At 59.3% G+C, this 20,891-nt stretch overlaps 2 protein-coding genes across 2 annotated transcripts; one reads left to right on the plus strand and one right to left on the minus strand.

Moving 5' to 3' along the window:
* Positions 1-3,285: 3,285 nt before the first annotated feature.
* On the minus strand, positions 3,286-12,586 carry PARM1 (prostate androgen-regulated mucin-like protein 1). Its single transcript, XM_021531571.4, has 4 exons — positions 12,450-12,586; positions 4,914-5,543; positions 4,128-4,206; positions 3,286-3,570 (listed from the first exon to the last, which is right to left on the minus strand). Exons 1-4 carry the CDS (start codon positions 12,499-12,501, stop codon positions 3,486-3,488), a joined length of 846 nt encoding a protein of 281 aa, XP_021387246.3. The 5' UTR covers positions 12,502-12,586; the 3' UTR covers positions 3,286-3,485.
* Positions 12,587-15,205: 2,619 nt separating this feature from the next.
* Positions 15,206-19,414, plus strand: BTC (betacellulin). Its single transcript, XM_077782594.2, has 6 exons — positions 15,206-15,335; positions 18,081-18,176; positions 18,420-18,537; positions 18,677-18,823; positions 19,110-19,217; positions 19,310-19,414. The coding sequence occupies exons 1-5, from the start codon at positions 15,263-15,265 to the stop codon at positions 19,213-19,215; spliced, it is 540 nt and encodes a 179-aa protein (XP_077638720.1). The 5' UTR covers positions 15,206-15,262; the 3' UTR covers positions 19,216-19,217; positions 19,310-19,414.
* The last annotated feature ends 1,477 nt before the right edge of the window (positions 19,415-20,891 follow it).

The following is a 20,891-nucleotide window of genomic DNA, read 5'->3' on the forward strand; positions in this document are numbered from 1 at the left end:
GAATGCTGAACCGCTGTTTGGCGTGTTTGTCTTGGCACCGAGCCCTCAACTCTCTTTGCCAGGGAATAAATGGCACCACAGGAAAAGGAATGGCATTTTCAGGGGATAAAGGGCAATGGAGGGGGGGATAAAGACAGGTAAGGAGCTGCTTTATGGGATGGGAGATGCTGTATGAAGCTTTGCTGCCCTGTTCATGGAGGTGCAGCCAATGGGAGTGGGAAGGATGCTGGGATCCGGGCGATGAGAGGATCCAGGGATGGCAGCAGCAGCTGCCTTGGCCACAGCTTGCCCTTGGGCTATGGGAGCTGTTGAGAAGCTCCTGCACTCCCTGGCACCTGGAATCCTGCCTTGCTCACCCATCCACACCACAATCAGGAGCAGATGGGATTACTGCTGCTTTGTGGGAAAAAAGTGGAGTTCCAGCAGGCTCAGGGCTGTGGCCACACTCAAGGTCACGGAGCTATTAATAAAGGCAGGGCCTGCCGAGGTCTGTGGAACGTGGGAGGAGGGACTCGGGGAGGCAGCAAGTGGAACAGTGCAGGGCTGGGGGGGCTCTGCTGGGCCCTCCATCCCATGGGAAGGCACAGGGCGATGGCTCAGGAGCTGTGGGGGAGTGAGGATCTCGAATTTTGGACTGGTTTGATGCCTCTGGTGTGGTTTTGGCTTGCTGCAGTAACATCACGTGGGATGGAAGTGGGGTGTTCTGTGTTAAACCTCTGGTTCAGCCACCCCTTCCTGGGGCTGACATCTCACCCCTGCCCATCTGATTTTGAATCTCCAGCTGGAAGGGATGCAGTGGGGGAGAGGCTCCTCAGTGTTGTGCTGTTGACACCTCAGAGGGGCAGCCCTGAGAGCATCTGTCTCTGCAGAGCTCAGCTCAGGGGTGTGCTGGGACCTCCGTGCTGGAAATGGGGCGGTTTCCTTGGATCTGCTCCTCCATGGTTCCAGCTGGAGGTGGGTTCTGACACCTGAACCAATTCCTGTGCCCAAGCAGCAGCGGGGAGGCTGCAGCCAGGAGCTACTCCCTGCTACTCACTCTGGTAACTCTGTGCTTGGAAAGGTGGGTGATTGATGGGAATACTCACAAATGAGCCAAACAAGAGCATCATTAGGGAGGCCAGAGGGAGTCTGGAAGTGGTGATAAAGCTTCCAGCCGGTGGCTCTGCGGTGAGGGCAGGGCAGGAGAGCCGGGGCGGGATCGCGGCATGGCCGGCGCCGCGGGTTGGGAATGGGATGTTCCACACGCACGGAGCTATGCCAGCTATTTTTTTCCTATATAAATAAAATAGCTCCGAGATGAAACGGAGCCAAAGCGGGGTGAGGGAGTTGGGAGGAGGTGGAATTGAGCCAGAGATGTGGGAGCCTTTGGGAAAAATGGGAATTTGCTGGTTTTGCACATGAAGCAAGTCGGTAGCAGGGTTAACCCCGCTGATTTTTAAAAAAGGAGAAAGGCCTTTTTTAGAACATGTCCTGGTTGCTTTTTCCCTGCTATACTGGTGTGGGATAGAAACCCCTCGATAAGCCAGAGGGCCTGAGGTGGGAATGTGAGAGGGGTGTTTGAAGCCATTGCCTGGAACACAGGCATCCTCCCTCTGAGGGCATTACACCCCAAAATAAAGTGTTTTTTCCACTTGGCAAACACATCTGTTATTCCCTAGGCTGCCCTGTGCCTTGGCTCATGCTGCCAAACAGTCCTGCAGATGGAAACACATTGTCCATGTCCATATCATCTGTGTCACTGGGGATGGTGTCTGATCCCAGAGAGGTGAGGAATTTCTTTTCACCCCGGGATATCCCCAAAAATACGTACAGCTCCTTCCTTGCATTGTAGGGCAAGAGAGAGTAATTCATTTTGAGGATCCAGGCACAGGGTTGAGCAGGAAAACAGACCCCATTTGTGTCCTCCTTCATGAAAAAGGAATTTATTCCCTTGGGGTTATATACTTTTAATTGAAGGTGATGGCTTTTCCTCTCTCTTTATTCCCTCAGTTTGGCAGCAGCAGAACAACACCCTATTTATTTCCAGAGAAGAAGGGTGGTTGTTTTTTAATTCAGTTGGTGGCTTTTCTTAGCCAAGGTAGCCTAATTTGCTGCTTCTCAGGTGCCAAAAAGGTGAAAAGGAATTTTGCTCATCATAAGCATCTTCAGAGCCTATGCTTCCCTGTGTATGCTCCCAGCCCCAACAGTTTTCCAGGCTGGCCGTGGCTGGGAGGTGCAACAACCATCCACAGGTTTATTTTCCTGTTTTCACCAAGTTTGAACTAAAAGGAGGTTGAGGGACTGCACAGGCTGAAAAAGGCTCAGGAGGAAAAGGAAAATGCACTATGATTGCACTTCCTTTTGGGAAGCAGAGCTGCCCTCATTTCTCCTGACCTTTCCAGGTGCCTGTTGTGGCGCCGGCCGCGTTTGCTGCACTCACTTGGTGGAAATCCGGAGATGATGCATCTCTCATTGCAGGAAGCAATCATGGAAACGCCCCAAGCTTTGATGTTTCCAGGGATGCTCCATCTGGGAGGCAGGGTGAACAGCAGAACCTGTTCCCAAGCCTGCACCACCTATACCAGGACACCCCAAAACTTTGCAGCATCATTCAGGGCTGGTTTGTTTCTTAAGGCCACATGGGCTGAGGGCTTTGCTTTCCACTGCCAGGGAATTTAGCCAGAGGGAGAAGTGGCTGAGCATCCCCTTCCCAAACCAGCTCTGCCATCAGCCACCCCCAGCCTTCCCACACTAAAAGCTGAAGACGAATTGGGGATGAAAAGAACACTCCGCTCCTTTTTAGCAGCCAAGTTTTTTTGAGGAATGGAAACAAAGCTGTGGAGCAAGCAGCCACGTGTGTGAAATGAATGGTCAGTGCATCTTCCCATGGGCTCCTGGGCTGCTTTTGGGACCAAAGCCCCTACAATTAAATGGAAAAAACTTAAATTAGGAACTTCTGCATGGAAGCACCTGCAGGAAAGGAAAGGAAAGGGAGCAGTGACTGAGCGGCCCCAGAACTGTTCATGATTCCTGGGGAGACAAGGCAAAGGATTTCATAGCAGGGCAACACAGGGGAGTGATTTTAGGGGAAGGGACATGTGAAAGCACGGGAGACCCCAGCACACTGCTGGCTCTGGCTCAGCAGCCCCCCACTCCCCCCCACCAAATCACAGAGCAGCAGCATTTCCAAGGATGCCACAGCACTGGCTGAACCTCCATCCTCTCCCTTGACCTCCCCAGCCCTTCCCCCTGGGGAATTTGGCTTCCCTTGTCTACAAGAAGTGGCTGAGCTGCCCCAGGACCTGGTTTCCTGCTCAAAGGCCAACCAAAATTCAGGTTTATTGTCAGCACTGCACGGCTGCCCTCCAGTTCCTGCCATCCACCAGCCCCGCTGTAATCCTGCCTGAGGCAGGGGCTCCATGCCCGGCATCTCCTCGACAGTGGATGCTCTGCTGCAGAAGCGCTTATAAATTAAGGGTTTATGGGGTTTTTTCTCTTCATCCCTGCTAGGAATCATCATAGAGAGGGTTGTTGTAGTTGCCCCAGGAGCCGTAGTCGTGGTCGTCCAAAAGCCGTCCGTAGGAAGAGTGCCTGCCAGGGAAAGCAATCCTGGGGTTACTTTGAGGATTTATTACTTAACTTTGCCAAGGGATGAAGAAATATTAACACAAGGGCTCCCTAGGTCATGCTTTGGGATGTTTTAAGAGGAAGGACCAGGAGAAAGGAAGTGAAGCCCCGGCTGAGTTTTGCCCCCATTGAATGAGCCTGGACAGGGCAGGGAATTAAAACCAGACCTTTGCTCATCTCAGCTTTCAGCAAAGGCTCATTAGGGATGCTCAGCACTGGGCTCTGCTGCTGTTTATTGTCCCAGTGACAGAGAGACCCACGGCAGCAGCTTTCCCAAGGGATAATTACTGGATATGACTATGCTGAGCAGCATCCCTGGCATTTGAGCAGGGCTGTTGTAAAATGAGGGATCCAAACTCCGCTTTCCAGTACAGGAGCGGTAAGAAACGGAGCCCTGCTGGCACCAGAGGCCACAGATTGCCCTGCCAGGCTTGGGGACAGCATCTTCCTAGCACTTAGCATCATCCTGGTGACAGTGAGATGGAGCTCAAGGAGGGGGGCCAGCCCAAAACCAGCCTTACCTGATCTTGAGGTACGCGGCTGCCCCGAACACCAGCACCACCACCACGATGACCGTCACGGTTATGGCCACGATGCTCCCTGTGCACAAAACACCAGAAGGGGCAGGGTTCAGCCCCACCACGTGGAGACTCAGCTCCACATCCCACACCCCAGCTGCTCCCAGCTCAGCCACAGCAGCCATTTCTGATGGGGGGAATATTCCCTCAATGATTCCCAAAGAGGAGGCTGGGCCCCCCTCTGTTTTGGCCATGAACCCCTTCCCATAAATGCAGAGCAGGAATATGTAGGATGAAACACAGCTTGGGCACTATGGACTCGCCCTCTGATGCTCCTCCCAGCACTAGGCAGCATTCATTGCTGAGCCAAGGCTAGAAATGCTCCACGTCTCCCCTTTTCCAGCCACGTGGAGCCATTTTAAGCTACCCGTGTTTGCACAAGGGGATGGGGAGAAGCTCGTGACAGCTTCCTGACCTCTCCAGGAGGGAAAATTAAAACCTCCATCACCCTAACTCAGGCTGCACCCACCATCCAGCCGTTTGTTTCCCTTCATCCTGAAGTGTTTCAAGTCAAATTTAGAGCTGAGGATTTTATTCGCATCTCCAGGCAACCGAGATTTGTTATCTACCACTCCTGGTCTCTGCCAGTGGATCAGATGACACGGGCTCCTCCAGGAATTTTGCAGAGACATGCTCTGAGGAAGCTGAGCACCTTTTCCCTTCCAGTATGGGGCTCTGAGCACGCTGAGGCTGTCATTCCCCACGCACATGGGGAGCAGGGGAGCTCACCTGCACTCAGGGCACGTGGCACCTCCTCCATGGTGACTCCGGTGGTTTTCTCCGAGGCCGTGGCCTCGGCTTCCGTGGGGCTCATCTCAGTCACTGGGGGGGATGTTGGCTCCATGGCCAGGCTCGATGCCATGGCCAGTGTCCCCAGGGAAGGGACATCCTTGCTCAGCAGCTGGGTGGCAGCAGGGCTCATGGGCGTCGGGGACGGGCCCATCCCAGGAGGTGAGGTGGGGTCGTGGGTGGGAAGGGAGGAGGGAGGTGATGGCATGGCCGTGTCTGTGGGGCTGGAAGCTGCCCCCAAATCCTCGGTGCTTCCTGCCAGGCTGGCGGTGTTTGCTGTCCACGGAGCCGGGGCCGCCTCCGAGGCGGGTGGCACCGAGCCGGGGCTGGAGGCTGCGGTGACAGGAGCAGGGGACAATGCTGCCACCGGGGCGCTGGCATTGTGGCCATCCCCCTCCAGGGGCCTGGAGGACGTCCCATCTCCGGAAGGTCCCGTGGACAAGGGCAGCTCGGGCTGGCCTGGAGCTGGTGTGGGGACATCCCTGGAGTCTGGTTTCACTGGGACACCCCCCCAGAGGAAGGGGGAGCGGATGGGGATGTGGGGTGACTCTGGGGAGTCATGGCCCAGTCCTAGGAGTGAGACAAAGAAATGTTAACGACAGGGCAATCCCTGGGGCAAGCTGGTGCTTGGGAGAGCACTAAAGGGCTTGGGAATTGAGCTGGAAATAAGTTTAGGAATGGTGAGAGCCATCTAAAATAGAGGGGAAATACAGCTGTGTACCTAGAGGTGAGGTTTAAACCAGACCAGTTGTCCTGGTATAAATCAGCCCCACTTTCCCCCCAGTTTGGGATACCCCCATCACCCCAGTCACCCCCTCCAGTTCCCCAGCACCTCCCTCCAGCAGCAGAGGAAGAAGCTCCTGCTCACAGCAGCCACTGTGCAGCTGGGAGTGATAACACAAGATGCCTCTTTCTCCTCTCCCCCCATTTCCTTGTGCATTCATTCTCTTGTCTCCATTTCTTAGCATGAAGATGAGTCATTTCTCCCTCCGTCCCCACCAGCTGACTGCTGGGGCTTTTCCCCCCTTTCTAGGGCTGAGCTCAGCACTGGTCCAGCACTGGCCCCCTTCGTGTGGTTGGGATGAGGGAAGAGTGTGCCAACACTGCATGACATCGGGAGGCATTTTTATTCCATGTATTCATCGATTTACATCCCCCAGAGCATCCCAAGCCCAGCGCTGGGAAGAGCAGGAGCTCACTCCAGCTGCAATGAACTAATCAGGAGTGGGGAGGATGGAAACATTCAGTGCCTGTGTGTAGAAACAATGGGATCTGGCACTGGTGAGCAGGGACTCATTAATCCAGCCAAAATTGCTTTTTTTGGTTCTGTGGATCTCCATGTGGAAGGACCCCGTTTCCCAAGCAAAGGGGTCTTGGAGGTGGGATTGAGGCTGTGGCTACTCTTCTCTCCTGGGGACAAGCTCTTGGAGATGGCTCTGAGCTTTCACCCTCCTCAGGCCAAGGACACAAACCGTGGGACAGGGAGGAGGAGAGGAATGACAGGCTGGAATCTGGTTACTGAATGAGCCACCACAGCAGCAGGGAGGCCTGCACCAAGGACCCTTCACACCACGGTTCAGAATCCATCTGTATTTCAATCTTTTCACACCTGGGCCTTTCAGATTCCTCCAGCAGGTACCAGGCAGCCTCTGCAGCCCAACAAGCCCGTCAGGCACAGCAGGATCCTCCCAGCACCTCAGGAGTTTGTTACCTCTGTAAATGCAGATGCTCCTGGTCCCTCAGGGACACAGGCAGCTTTCCACCTCCCTGAAAAGCCACCCTGATGTCCCAAAGTGCTTGGGGTCAGCAGAGCTCCCATGACCTGCCTGAACTTTGGAGGCAGCCCAATGGGCAGCGCTGCCCGCCGGGATGAGTCAGGAACTTTCCAATCACATCTCAGGGGCACAAATTCGGAGGCTGAGCCAGAACTGGAGGCAGGAACAATCTCTGGCTGCTTGCTGAGCGCTCCCAGCCAAGGAGGTCACAAGTCACAGGGACTCTTCCCAGGAGGGCAAGGAAGCTCAGCTCAGCCCTGGTCTTCCCTGCCTCTCCCTGCGAGCACGCCCTGCCCGTGCCAGCGCTGGGCTGTCCCCTGCCTCCTCCAAGCCATCGGCTCCATAGGAGATCTGGGAGCCAGGCACTGCCCTTGGGCTCTCACCCAGAGGAGATAACCCCAGGAAATCCCCGCCATGATCCGAGAGGCAGCGCAGGCTGCTTGTGAATGGGGTGAGGATTAAGGGACAAAAGGATCGAGGACCCCCTTGGCTGGTGTTCCGTGTGTCCCCATCCACATCCCTGCAGCCTTGTCTGCACGTCCTGTCCTCTCACCAATGCGTCTGAAAGGGAAAACCAAAAGGAAAACCAAAGCCAAGCAGAGCTCTTCTTTGTTTCCCCAACATCCCATCTGCAGGAGCTGCTGCTGGAGCCCTGGGACAAGGGACAAACCAGACAGCTACAACACCTCACGCAGGACCACGTGGCTTGGAAGGCTAAAAACACCTCCAGCATGGGCTGGCAGAGGCTCTGAGGGATGTTTGCTCCCAGAGGATGCCGAGCATAGCTCAGCCCTGAGGAATTTGCTCATCTAATTCACTCAGGGCAGTTGACCACCCTGCTGGAATCCAGCAGAGAGCGAGGCAGGGTCCTGCCAGGATGAGGTAACCACCTAGGAAAGCACTGGTGTCACACTCCAGAGCCCCACAGGAGCTTTGCCAAGTCCCTTTCCTAGATTTTTGTCACTTGGAATACAGAAAACAGCCAGGGAAAGAAGAACCCAAAACCCTGCCATGCAAATATCCTGCTCTTAGGGGAAGGGGATATTGTTAGGGGATAATCTCTAGGGGAATATTAGCCCTAATCAAGGGCCAACGTGAGGAATGAGCCTGGTGAATTATTTCTCTCTCCTGCTGCCAGGATGCTCTCCTGGCTCCTGGAGGGCACACAGAGGGGCAGGTCTTGCCCTTGCAGGAGCTGAGTGATGCTCGTGCTCCTCTTGGGAAAGAGCTGCTTGACCTGGGCTGGCAGCCTCTCCAGAATGCTTTTCCCAGGCACTCCGAAAGCCATTGCAGTGAATCCTGAATTGCTCTGCCAGCTGAAAGGCAGCCTAAAAGCCACCAGAGAACATCTCCAGCCCGAGTGAATGACATCAGGCCGGAGCAGCAAAACAAACATCCAGGGATAAGGCAGAGCTTTCAGCAAGCTTCGCTTCCGAGCTCGTGGCCTCTGGCACAGCCACAGGAGACCACAGGAGCCATCCCACACTGCTGCTCCCAGCCCACATTGACTGGAGCACCCAAGCCCCAGCTGCAGCCAGGGGTGCTCCTCCAGCAGCCAAGGCCAAAGGGATAATGCAAGTTTCCATAACACGGGCATTAATTTGTTCTGAGCGCCCTTGCACGAGGAATCTCGCCACCTGCTCCCAACAAGAAATGTAACAACAGCAGGAAAACAAGGAGAGCTGCTGGACACACACACAGCACTCTCTGCTTGTGCAGCCAGCTTGGGTACCACTTTCCATGCCAGTTTAGCAGCAGGCAAACACCCAAAAACCACAAGTAACCAGAGCATGCTGTAAAGAGTAAGCATCATTGCTCTTTAAAGCAAAGTTCTGTAGAAACCTCAGCCTTTAATCACAGGAGTGAGCAAAAAAAGACCTTTTGCTGGTCCTGCATCATGCTGCTCCTCACCAAATGCTGATGACAGAACAGCCCTGAGTCCCCTGAGTGTGCCATGGTGTATAACCAGGTTAAGTGATGCAGAGCAATAAAACAATCTAGATGTAAATATAAGTAAGGATTTCCTGCTCATGACCTCGTTGGCTCAGCTTTTGTTTCTGTGGCTGGGGATTCCCATAACTTGTGCTGGTTTTTGGTAGTTCCCCTCCCCCTTGTTAATGCTCAGGTATGGTTTCCATTGTATTTCTTTGCTGTAAAACCAGCAGCATCTGGCTGTAGATGTCCTCCTTAGAGTAGCTAGGACTAAGCCAAACTGGTTTTTGCTTTGGGTTCAACGAGTTTTTCCAGCTGTTCATCCCTGCACTGCCTCACCTTCCCTGTCCCCATGCAGTTTGGGATTTGGGGATGTTCACTTCTCTCTGCAGTGCACAGGGCTGTGCCTGAGCTCTGTGCCGATGTGGGGGAAGGAACACAGAGGATGTGGTGGTTGGTTTGGGCCTTTAACTTAACTTTAACTGGTGTCTTTCTTTTTCTGGGGCACTGTTTGGACTCCTGCCTCGTTATCCCCAAGAAACAGGGATGATGGGAAGGTCTGGGAGCAGTTCTGCAGGCTCTGAGCTGTGTCTCACACTCGCCAGGATTTTCATGCCATCGCAGAGGGAGCACCCAGCAGGATCAGTGATGGGAAATGGTGACTCCTGGGAGCATCTCTAGCTGGAGGTGTGCAGCAAAGCTCCAGCACTGCATGTGAGTGCTGGTGACCCCCAGTGTCAGCAGCAGCACCCCTGCCTGATGTGCTGCTCCACTCTTTCCTGCTCTATCCCCTCTGTTTTCAGCGCCAGGGTCTGCCGGCCATGGTATGAAACCAAGGGAGAAAACCAGAGGCCAGAAACACCAACAGGTAAAAGGCAAAGCTGTTCCCTGCCCGTGAGAAGAAGCCAGGGCCATCAGATCCAATAAATCTGCAGTTGCTCTGATTTACTGGCAAGCCGAGCTGGCTTCCTGCATGATTAGTTTTATTCTGCTGCATGGTCATTAAGTGGCTGAGCTCTAATTGCTCTGAAGCTTTCTGTAGCTAAGAGAAACAGCTGCACAAGAGAAATCCGTGTGTCCCTCACCATCCCAAACCTCTGTCCCAGCCATGAGGCCTGGCTCACTCCTGCTCACCCTCCAGAGCCTGAGGAATGCTGTTGTGGGCAGACCCCCCTTGAGGAGGCACGAGGGAAGCTCCAGCACTCTGCAGTTTCGGCTCTTCCCAGCTGAAAATAGCTTTTTTTTTTTTTTTTTAATTCACATGGCTCCTTGCATGCTGCATGCTCCCTCCTTCCTTGCCTGGAGTGGGTGTTCAAGTTCTTCCCTGCCCCATGATCCAAACCCAGAGGTGAGGATTTGTGGTGGCACGACAAACCCACGCTCCACCCAAAGAAAAGATGGTGTTTCCCCCCTCCAAAGCTAAGTGTTGCTCAATTATTCAGCTCATTAAGCCCTTGGTGCTGATGCTGCAATGAAATTATAGCAGAAAAGAAGGCAAAGAGGAATTTTTAGGTGTTTTTTTTTCCTCCTGAGAGTGACCAAACAACCTCTGGCTAGTGGTCAGCCTGTACAGCCAAAGGTGTCTGATGGGGTGGAAAGCAGTAGCTGACAGCACCAGCTCTTTCTAAAATGCTGTCTTGCTTCTTTAAATGAAAAACACATACGGTATTTCAAGTTATATTCTTGAAACATGCCAAAAGGTGTTGATGCTGTGCTGATTCCCCCTGGGGAAGGGGAATAAAGGATCCCATGGGATGCTCTTTGTTGTCTCCTTGGGCTGGGAGCTGGCAGATGGACCTGCCTGCTTGGGACACCTCACGAGATTTTTCCCAGGCACATATCTTGGATATGGCTCTGGAGCCAGGCAGGAGTTTTGCAAGAAGCAGTTCTGCCCAGGTGACAACTCCCCAGTTCCATAATTTTCCTGGCTGGCTGCTAATTAGTGCTTCCAGGTGCAGCTTCCAACATGCATCAGCCCCATCCCAGCCCCTCCCTGGGGGGAGAAGCAACTGGGTTCGGCAGAGGAATTTTAGAGCATCCTCTGCTATTAGAGGCTGATTGCTCATTTGGGCTGGGAGAGGGGATAATTACCCAACCCCCCCATCCTTCAGCTCATGGGGGAGCAGAGTGCTTGAAGATTTGCCTCCTCAATGGCAGCTTAGAACAGCCCATGAGGCTCTTCCAGCCCAAAAAGCAGCTCTTCCAGCCCAGAGCCTCCCCGAAGAAGCACTCAAAACCTTCAAGGCCAAGATCTGCTTCTAAAAGGTACTTAAAAATGTCTCAGCTGGGGCACAGGGGGAATTGGTGAAGGGGAGAGCAGGCTTGGGGCTGGGCACCAGGTCAGGAAAGCAAAACAGGTTTCAATTTACATCCAGAGTAAGAAGTAATAACAGGATAAAAACTTCCTTGTGCAAGACGCTGTTATTTCATTACGTGGCCAGGCAAAACCCAGACTTATTTTATTCCTGGCCAGTGACGTCCTTGATGTCATTTAGTCCTGCAGAATGAGCTTGAAGCATATTTAAATCGTGCTTGGTGTTTCCTCCCAAGTGATATATATATATATACACCCTGTTTTTTTATTTTGTTTTTTTTTTTTTCCAAAAAATTTTTAAGTGGGGACAAAAATGTTGTAGAAAGCATCTGAAAGATGCTCGAGGGCCGTTTGGGAGCAGACTGAGAGACGTGGGATCAGGGTTCAGGGAAATCTTTTCTGTTCCTTCTGCCAAGCCTGGCTGGCGTTGGTGCTTTGGAGAGGGATGGTCGTGGGAACAGCTTTGGGTTTGGCCCGGGCGCTGGGAAAAGCCCGCCTCCCAACCCCAAAGGCTGACTCCCGACAGAGACCGGCTGCTTTAGGGACAAATTTGGGCCAGCGAAGGAGCAAAATGCTCATCCCCATCCCTCCCGAACACATTTTCTCGGGAAGCACAGATCAGGAGCTCGCCGGCAAATCCCCCCTTTACAGGGCTAATTATTCATCCAGCTCTCCCTGATCGGCTCTCAGTGATCCGGGGAAGATGTCCGGGCTGCTGACGCGGTCCGGGGTGATGGTTCGGGGTCCCGCGGCCACGACCTGCCCAGCTGCGGGGCTGGGGAGGAGCCGCCGCTGCCTGCGGGCTGTGGCAGGGAGCTGAGCCCCGGCCCGTGTCGCTGCTCTGCCGGCAGCAATGTGACAGCGACAGCTCAGCCCATGGATTCCTCCTCGCGCGCAGTGTCCCCGGTTATGCAAGTGTGTTTTCCATGTTCCCGAGCAAGCGGCTCCTCGTGTTTATTAAAAGCCCAGCCTGGGCGGGCGGAGGGGTGACCTGAGCTCGCTGTCGCATCAGCCGGGGACAGAACTGTCCCCGCTGAGCGTCTCAGTGCGGGAAGATGCCAAAATCGGGCGTTTCTGTGGGATGGGGAGCCTGGTGCCGCCGGGGGGAGATGCCGGGGGCTGGGGGCGTGAGAGCCTGGGCTCAAGGCCAGGGAGAGCCGTAAAAGCTCCTTGGGAGCAGTGACCGTGGAGGGAAGGGGCATATGCGAGGCTGGCCGTGAGGAGACTCTGGTGGTCCCATCAAGTCGCCCTCCTTCGAGGCAGCCGGGGGAAAGCCGGCTGGAACGCGTCTTGCCCGAGCGCGCCGCTGTCACTGGGGGTGACCCCCCTCCCGGCAGTGCGAGCGGGGCTGGCTCTGCGGAGCCCTTCCCCGGGAAGGAGCCGGGCTGTCCCCGGCAGCCGCGGGGCTCCTCCTGCCCCGCCACCCCCGCCGAGCCCCCTGCCCGTCCCGCTTACCTGCCGGGAGGAGGAGGAGGGCGAGGAAGAGGAGGCGGCAGCAGCAGCCCATGGTGCCGGCGGCGCTGGCAGCCGCGGCGGGAGGGACGCAGCGCCCGGCCCCGCCGCCGCCCGGCCCGGCCCCCGCCGCCGCCCCCCGCCCGGCCCGGCCCACAGCGGCACCTGCCGGCCCCGGGCACCGCCGGGGGAGCGGCACCGGCACCGGGCACGGGATGCTGGGGCCGGTCCGCCTGTGCTGGGATGAGGCGCCGGGAGTGGATGCCGGGTGCCACACGCCGCCCGTGGGCGGCACACGCTGCGCTTGGCGTGCTGCGGGTCACTGGCGCTCGTCCCTCTCGGTTCTCGGGGCCGTGCCGGCTCCCGCCTGAATGTGATGGGGATGTACTGGCACAGGTTGTACAGAGAAGCTGTGGTTGCCCCATCTTTGCAAGTGTCCAAGGACAGGTTGGGCAAGTCTCAGAGCAGCCTGGGCTAGTGGAAGGTGTCCCTGCCCGTGGCAGCAAGGTTGGAACAACAAGGGCTTTAAGGTCCCCTCCAATTCAAACTGCTCTGTGATGCCGTGATTCTGGACCTCCCTGGGGATCCCCTTGCCTGCTGCAGAGGGATCTGGTGCCTGTGGTGGGGGACAAGCCAGGTACATGGATCAAGAGAGCCAGGCAGTCAGGGTCCTGCCTTTCCACGGCACAAACAGCTCCCAAAATGCAGCTTCCAGAGCCCAAAGGATCCAGCCAGGAGACAGACACCTGTGGCACAGCAGGAGGTACAAGGACCATTTTTTTACCTCTTTCCTTCTGGGGAGAGCTGTGCTGTGGGTGACATATTTTCAGGCTGAACTCATCCTCCCCAGGCTTTTGCACGCTCACTATGGAAAAGGATTTTTGGAGCCCGGGCTGTAGCCGAGCTATCTTTACCCGGGGTTACTCAGCCCTCTGTTCTGCTGTGTTGTGTGGCATTTTCTCAGGATGGATCCTGGCCCTGGGCCTAAACCAGCAGGGCACAAAATCCAAGTCAGCTGGCATTCCTGAGGCAGACGAGCGCTATCAGCATCTCAGCTCTCCTTGAAACCTTTCCTCTGCTCGGGAGGAGGGAAAATATTGCTGTTGTTGCCGCCGTGGGAGCAGCGTGCTAATCTCCCTGCTTCCCATCTCGCATCCCTGTTGTCGATGGCGCTGGTGCTTCCATGGGCAGGAATTTTTGGAGCGGGGCCGGGCTGGGCACGGCCGCTGCTCCTCGCCGTGGCCCTGGGTGCGAACGCTGCGCCCGAGCCGAGTTTTGGGGCGCCGAGGGCTGGGCTCTGGCGAGCCCGGAGCTCCCCTGAGGGCCACCAGCCCTGGGCTCCAGCTGCCACCTGCTGGTCACCTCTGCCTGGTCCTCCCGGCACGGAGCAGGGGACACGGCCAGGGAGACGTCCTTTTTTGGGGATAACTTTTGCCAACCCTTTCCCATTGCTGCCGGAGATTGGAAACCATTGCCTCTGGTGACATCTGCCCTGAGGCTCCAGCTCTTTTAATATCTCTTCAAATTGCCTTTTCCCTCCAGTTTTATCCAGATATGAAGGATGCTGGAGGGAAACTTTTCTTTTGATGGGCACTAGGATTTCTTTTTTTTTTTTTTTCCTACTCCCTGCCCTTGCCCACCCCACCGGGATGGAGCCAGCTCCTCTTGGGTGGCCCTGTGCCACATCCGGGTGCCAGCTGCCAGTTTTGCTGGTCTTGCCCAAGCCCTCAGCAGAGCTTTTGCACCATCCTTGTGGTTTATCACTCTTTGCCTGCTTTTGGGGGGCCGCTGGCAGGGAGCCGGCGCGGCCGTGAGCCGAGGGGCCGGCGGTACCGGTGTGCCGGAGCTTGCAGCAGGAATTTTTGGCTGGCCAGGGCTAAGGGAGCTTGCTCACCCCCTGGCCAGCGGCCAAATGGCATGGCTGGGCGGCTGCCAGCACTCGCATTAATAGCTGCCAGCTTGCGGTTTGAGGTCACCCGTTCTTTCCAGTCTTTCATTTCCACCTTCATTCGCGCCCGGGGGCTCCGCCGCCGCTCCCTGCCCGCGCCCCTCTCTGCCGGGAGATCCTTCTGTCCCCTTCTGTCCTCTCCTGTCCCCTCCTGTGCTCTGCTGGGAGCCGGGACAGCGCCAGCCCGCGGCGAAGCATCCCTACTGAGCGACTCCGGATGGCAGGAGGGGACACGCCAGCACCGGGGGACACCTTCACCCCTGTGGGTCTCTTCTCCTCCTCAGGGGACCGGGAACATGCCTCCCGAGGCAAAAATGACACCGCGAGGTGTATTTTGCCAAGGCACAGCCCCTTGCAGAATAATTGGGAGCTGCCGTCATTGCCTGCCAAGGCCCTTGGGAGGGTGTTTTACTCGCTGTGAATAAATCTACCTTCCCACAACAAGCTGGCCGGGGATAAACGCTCTGGAGAGGCGCGGCTGGACTGGGGTGTGCGGCCTCTGTCCCTCTGGAGAGGGGATCCCGGGAGCGCCGCTTGGAAGCCGTGATGGCAGGATGGGGGATCCCTCTGGCTGCCCAAATCCCCAGGGATCTGGGGCGCGGCATCTGCTCGACGCCTCCTGGCAGGAGAGGCCAGGCGCGGCCGCTGCGAGGTGGGACACGCGTGGGTGGGACACCCGGGAGGGGACACCGAGACCGCCAGGGATGGCTCCGGCGGGGTGGGAGCCGCGCAGCTGGAGGAGGAGGAGGCGCAGGAGGAGGAGGAGGAGGAGGAGGAGGAGGAGGGCGGTGGTGCCAGAGCGGCCGCCCCCGTCCCGCCCCGCCGCAGCTGCCGGGCACCGGGCACCGGGCAGGCGGCGGCGGCGCGCATGGAGGCGGCGGCGGCCCCGGCCCCGGGCGGCGGCCCCGGTACCCTGCTGCTCTGCCTGGCCCTCGCCTCCGGTAAGCACGGGCGTCCCCCTGCCCCGCCACCTGCCCGGTCCCGGGATACCCAGCGGCTGGCAGGGCGTTCCTCCCTGTCCCGGCCCGGTGCTCCGCGTCCCTGCGCGGTGTCACCTCCACTGTCCCAGCCCGGTGTCACCCCTGCCCCGGCACCGTCCTCTCTCTAGTCCCGCTGCTTCTCGCTCCCAGGCTGATGATCCTGCACCTGCCTCCCGCTCCCATCCCGGTGCTCCCCCGTGCCTGTCCTGGTGCTGGCCCATCCCATCCCGCTGCTCCCCGGCTCCCGTTCTGCTGGACCCTTGTGTTCCCCCCTCTCACACCCCGTCCTGACGCTGGCCCTGTCCCATCCATCACTGTTCATCCTGGTGTTTCTCCAGCCCCAGCCCAGAGACTCCCTGTGCCCCCCTGGACAGTCCCATCCCATCCCAGCCTTTCCTTTGCCCAGCACTGTCCCTGGGCTCCCTCTGTGCCCCCAGGTCCCATCCTGGAACTCCCCACCGTTCCAATCCAGTGCTCCCCTGCCTCTGAATCCCTGAATGCCTTGGGGCCAGCCTGGGGGCCAGGATGTCCTGGCTGGATCCTGGAGCAGGACCGGGATGCTTTTACCACCTGTTGAAGGGACGCTGCTGATGGGTGCCTGAGTACCCACGGCCGTCCTTGGCAGCGCCGGGAGTGTGGGATGCCGGGGGCAGGGGGGCCAGTACCTATCCAGCAAGTGTGTGAGCACTCATTCCCATGTTAGTTCCTAAGATTTTTGGGAAGCAGGCAGCTGCAGACAGGTGTCTGCTGATGGTTGCCAGGAAATAACCACAGACAGGCTGGACAGCTGAGACCCTCCCTGGCAGAGAGTGCCTGCACTGGGATTTCAGGGGAGCTTTTCTCTCTGCAGGGAGCAGCTTGGGTTTGGCCCTTTGGCAGGGCTGGTGACAGCACTTGGCAAAACCTGCCAAACCTGTGCTGGCAGGAGCAGAGCAAGAGTAGCCGACCTGTTTTGGGGCTGGTGTGTCCCCTCAGAGCTCAGTCATGCCCTGGGTGGTTGCTCCCCTACGGTTTGGGCTTTCCTGGGAGAGCAAGGCGGTGTTAGGAGCAAAATAATCCAGTGTTTGGGATACTTTCCTGGGTTATCTCCGGCTGCTCAGGAAAGGCTGCAGCCCGAGATAGTGGAGCCAGTCTCGCCGTGCATCAGGGAGGTGAGGGAGTTTGCACCTGCAGCCTCTGGGTGCCGCGATGCGGCCGCGGGTGGGCACAGCCCCCTCCCTCCGGGGCTGGCACTGCCACCAGGGCGGTCCTGCCAAGGGGCTGCCAGCCCGGAGGATGCCAGAACTCGGCATCTGCTTGCAATAAGGGTGGGGAGCGCAGCTTGGTGGGGATCTTTCCATGTCGAGCTGTGAACTCGGTCACCGCGAGTGAAGTCAGCCTCCCTCCCTCCCTGTCCCGCCGCATGCCCACGCCGCCCACAGCTGGATCCCGGGGTGCAGCCGCCCCATGGCTCATCCCTGGCTCCCGCCAGGCAGCTCCCACCCTGCGGCTGGCCCGGGCGGGGCGGTGGGCTCCCTTTCCTCCCCGCCGGGCTCTCTCGGGGCGCTGTCACCCGCAGCGCGCCGGCAGCGCCGTGCTGGCTATATATAGCCAGGAGGGACGTGTGTGCCGGGAATGTCCCCGCCGTGGCACGGGGGGGGGACTCCGGAGGCTTGGCCGGGCATCTCCCACCGCTGTTTCCAAGGTGCCGGATGAGGAAACAGGGAGCGGGAGACGAGGCTGCCGGGATCCGGCTGCGCCAACTCTCCGGGACGCCTCCAAGTGCCCCCACGCGGGATGGCGACAGCCCCGCCTCGGCGGGCCACCTCCTCGGGAGCCACCCGGGCTCCTGCCCCGTCAGGCAGGACCTGTCCCCGCTCTCCGGGTGCCACCTCGGCGGGTGAAGCCCTGGGGAGGGCCGGGCGGGGAGCGGGGCCGTGCTGAGTCAGTGCTGGTATGCCAGCGATCCGGTTACCGCCGCTCCGACGCGCCCGCCCCGGCCGCCTCTCGGTTTCAGCCCGGGGCCGCGGGGAGACGGCGGTGGCCCCTTTCCCCTTTCCCAGGTTGTGCGGGGCTCCAGGGAGACCTCGGAGCACCTTGCGGTGCCTAAAGGGGCTCCAAGGGAACTGCAGAGGCGCTTGTCGCAAGGGCACGGAGTGACAGGACAAAGGGGAACGGCTCCGCACTGACAAAGGGCAGGTTTAGATTAGATACTGGGAAGGAATTCTTCCCAGGCTGAGGAGGGTGGGGAGGCCTTGGCACAGGTTGCCCAGAGAAGCTGTGGCTGCTCCATCCCTGGGAGCGTCCTAGGCCAGGTTGGACAGGGCTTGAACCAACCTGGGCTAATGGAAGTTGTCCCTGCCCGTGGCAGCAGAGTTGGAACGAGACGAACTTGGCAGTCCCTTGCAGGCCAAGCCAATCAATGATTCCATGAGTCCGGATCTCTCTGGGCATCCCTCCCTGCATCCTCCCCGGGCAGAGGAGCAGCTGGCTGGGCTGTGTGGTCCAAAAAGCCACCCTGCTGGCTCCCAGACCTCCGTGCCGGGGCGTTGCTGGGTGGAGGCAGCAGGCGGGGACCGGCTTCCCCTTCTCCCGGCCCTGGGGAAAAGCTGATGCTGCCGGCGCAGGGGGGCCGTGGGCGCAGCTGCAGAGCCCGCTGCCAGCGCCCCCCCCGTGGCTGTGGGGGGTGCCGGGGTTCCCCTCTGAGCTGCCTCCGCCGCCTTCCAGGCTTGGCGTGCTTCGGCTGCGTGGGCGCCGACACCAACGCCACGGCCGGCCACGGCGCCGAGGGGCTGAGCTGCGGCACGGCCAAGGGATGCACAGGTGAGGGGGTGGTGTGGGGGTGCTGGGGGAAGCCGGAGGCCTTGGAAGGGAGCGGGGGAGCGGGCCAGGATGGCGGATGAGCAGGTGTTTTGTGTGGCACGGCTGGGCTGGGAAGCCAGGGGCGCCCAAGCCGACCGCGCTGGTTGCAGCCGGGCGGGCTCGGAGCTGCTGCGGGGATGCAGCGGCTCGGGGGTGCTGCTGCCTCTGGGCAGAACTGTCACCCCTCGTGCTTGTCACCCGCAGGGAACGGGACGCAGCTGCGGCGGCAGAGCCACTTCTCCCGGTGCCCGGAGGAGTACCAGCACTACTGTGTCAAAGGGAGGTGCCGCTTCCTCGTGGCCGAGGAGGCGCCGGCTTGTGTGTAAGTCACCCGCGGCGGGGACACGGCGGCACGGGGTGGGATGCTGTGCCCGTCCTCCCCGGGAGAGCGGCCTGAGGGGGGCACGGGCACCGTGGCAGCTTTTGGGACCGCCCCGTGCCTCCCCTGCGCCGCGGGGCAGGTGCGAGCGGGGCTACACCGGGGCTCGCTGCGAGAGGGTGGATCTGTTCTACCTGCGAGGGGACCAGGGCCAGATCGTCATCATCTCCCTCATCGTCGCCATCGTCGCCCTCATCATCCTCGTCGTCGGCATCTGCCTCTGCAGCCAGTACGTGGGGGAATGGGGTGGGAAGGGAAAGGGAAGAGGGAGCAAATCCTGCCTGGCTCCCTTGGCTCCAGGCAGGTTGAACTGGGGCTGCCCCAGGTCGCTGGGACATGCTCCTGCAGGTGTTGGGAGGTGCCTGGGACATTCTTTTGGGGCTGGAAAGCAGGTGTGAAGATCCACGTGGATCTTCTGCAGGGTAAAAGCCGAGGGAGAGGAAGGAGCATCACTGCCATGCCCCCTTCTGCCTCGTTTTGTTTGTTTGTTTTTTATTATTTTCCACCCTGTCAAGCCACTGTCGGAGGCAGCGTAGGAAGAGAAAGGCAGAAGAGATGGAAACGTTAAACAAGGACAGACCTTCCAGAAGTGAAGATGTGCGGGAAACGGGCATCGCGTGAAGGTGCAGGGGAGCGGGGGGACGACCGAGCCGGTGTGACCGGAGCCCCGCATTGGCGTGGGTGCCGAGGCCGACGGGATCTGCTTTCTCCACAGGAGCTCCCGGTACCTGCGGGCGGGTCCCGGACGGCGGCAGCGGCTGGCTCCATGGGCGAGGGCTCAAACGTGCGGCGGCTTGAATAAAGGGGTGGCGGAAAGGTGTCCCCGTGTCGCCAATGTCCTTGCGGGCGCGGGGGCCGCTGCCGGCGGGGGCTGCGCTGCCGCGCCGCGGCCGCCAGACGGCGACACTGCGCCGGGGCGGGGCGGCCCGCCTGCAATGCCCGCGCTGGCCACGCGAGGGCGCCACAACCGCGGCGCCTCCGCCCCGGTCCCGGTCCCGGTCCCGGTCCAAGGGGCTCTGCCGGGCTCGGGTCCCGTTCCGAGCGGCCTGGGAGCCGTGCTGGAGCTGCTCCCATTGCAGCCGCGCCTCTCCGCAGGGACCGAGCCGAGCTCAGCGTCCCCGGGCGCCCTCCCGGTTCCCGACGGCCGGCGGGAGAGGGGAGGGACAGGGTGAGGGAAAGCGGGAAAAGCGGTGGAAAACAGGTGAGAACCGGGGCAGAACCGGGTGAACCGAGGCCGTTGGCTCCCGTCGCCCCCGCGCTGAGGGCTCTGGTGGCTGGAGTTGCGGCGTAGAGCCTGCCCGGGCCGGTGCGGGACACGCCGCGGGTCCCGTGGCTCTGGCAGTGGGTTTGGCTCGGACCCTCTGCGGGGGGACAGCATCAGCTTCCCGGGATGGGGCCGGGTGTCCCTGCTGCCTCCCACGCGCGACGTGGGGACGCGGTGGAGCCGCGGGACCCCGGCAGCTCCCGATCCCCGGCCCGGTGACCGGCCCCAGGGGCTCTGCATTGCCGCGTCCCCCCGAGACCGGGAGCGGGTGGGGCTGGAGTCCCCGGGAGAGCCGGTGACCCTCCCGGCCCCGGGCTCGGTTCTCCCGGCACGGGCACCGGCTGGGTTCCTCCGCCCGAGCAGGACAGACCCTTCCAGCCTGGCACGGCTTTGCCACGGACGGGATGCGCCCTAACTGGTGAGTGTGGGAGCAGCTGCTGGGCAAACTGGTTTGCACTGGGAGCCCTTTGCTCCTGCCTGGGCCCAGCCTGGGAGCTGGAGCTGGCAGCAGCAGGGGCTTGGGGGTGGCTCTGGGGCTGTGTAAAGCCCCGCCGTGACTGAAAACCTTCTTTTTCAGATCCAAGCGTGCCATGGTGAGAGCCGAGGCCACCCCGGGGATCTGCACCGGTTCCTGCAGCCCCTCCTGCCCGGTGAGATGGTGATTCCAGCTGGATACGGGGGGCCTGTGGCCACCCTGGTGGTGCCAGTCCCTCGGGAATGTTGGTGCCCAAGCGATGCCACCTGGCTGTGCCAAAGGGTGCGGAAGGCTCATCCCAGTGCCCAGGCAAGGGGATATTTTTTGAGCTCCTATTTCACCTGGGTGCAGGAGGGGGAAGTGGATTCTTCATTGCACACAGCTGCTGGGAGCCCTGGTGTGAGCTGAGTGGCACCAGCAGCACCTGTGAGCTGATCCCCCCTCTATAAATGCTGCTGGTCCCCAGGCTTTGCTGGGCCTGCCTGGGGGAGTGGAACCAAGAGAAAAAAAATCCTTGCTGCTTCCTTGGGGATGTGCTGTACACAGTCTGGGAGACAA

The sequence above is a fragment of the Lonchura striata genome, chromosome 4, assembly GCF_050655825.1.
Source record: "Lonchura striata isolate lonStrDom1 chromosome 4, ASM5065582v1, whole genome shotgun sequence".
Classification (NCBI taxonomy): Eukaryota; Metazoa; Chordata; class Aves; order Passeriformes; family Estrildidae; genus Lonchura; species Lonchura striata.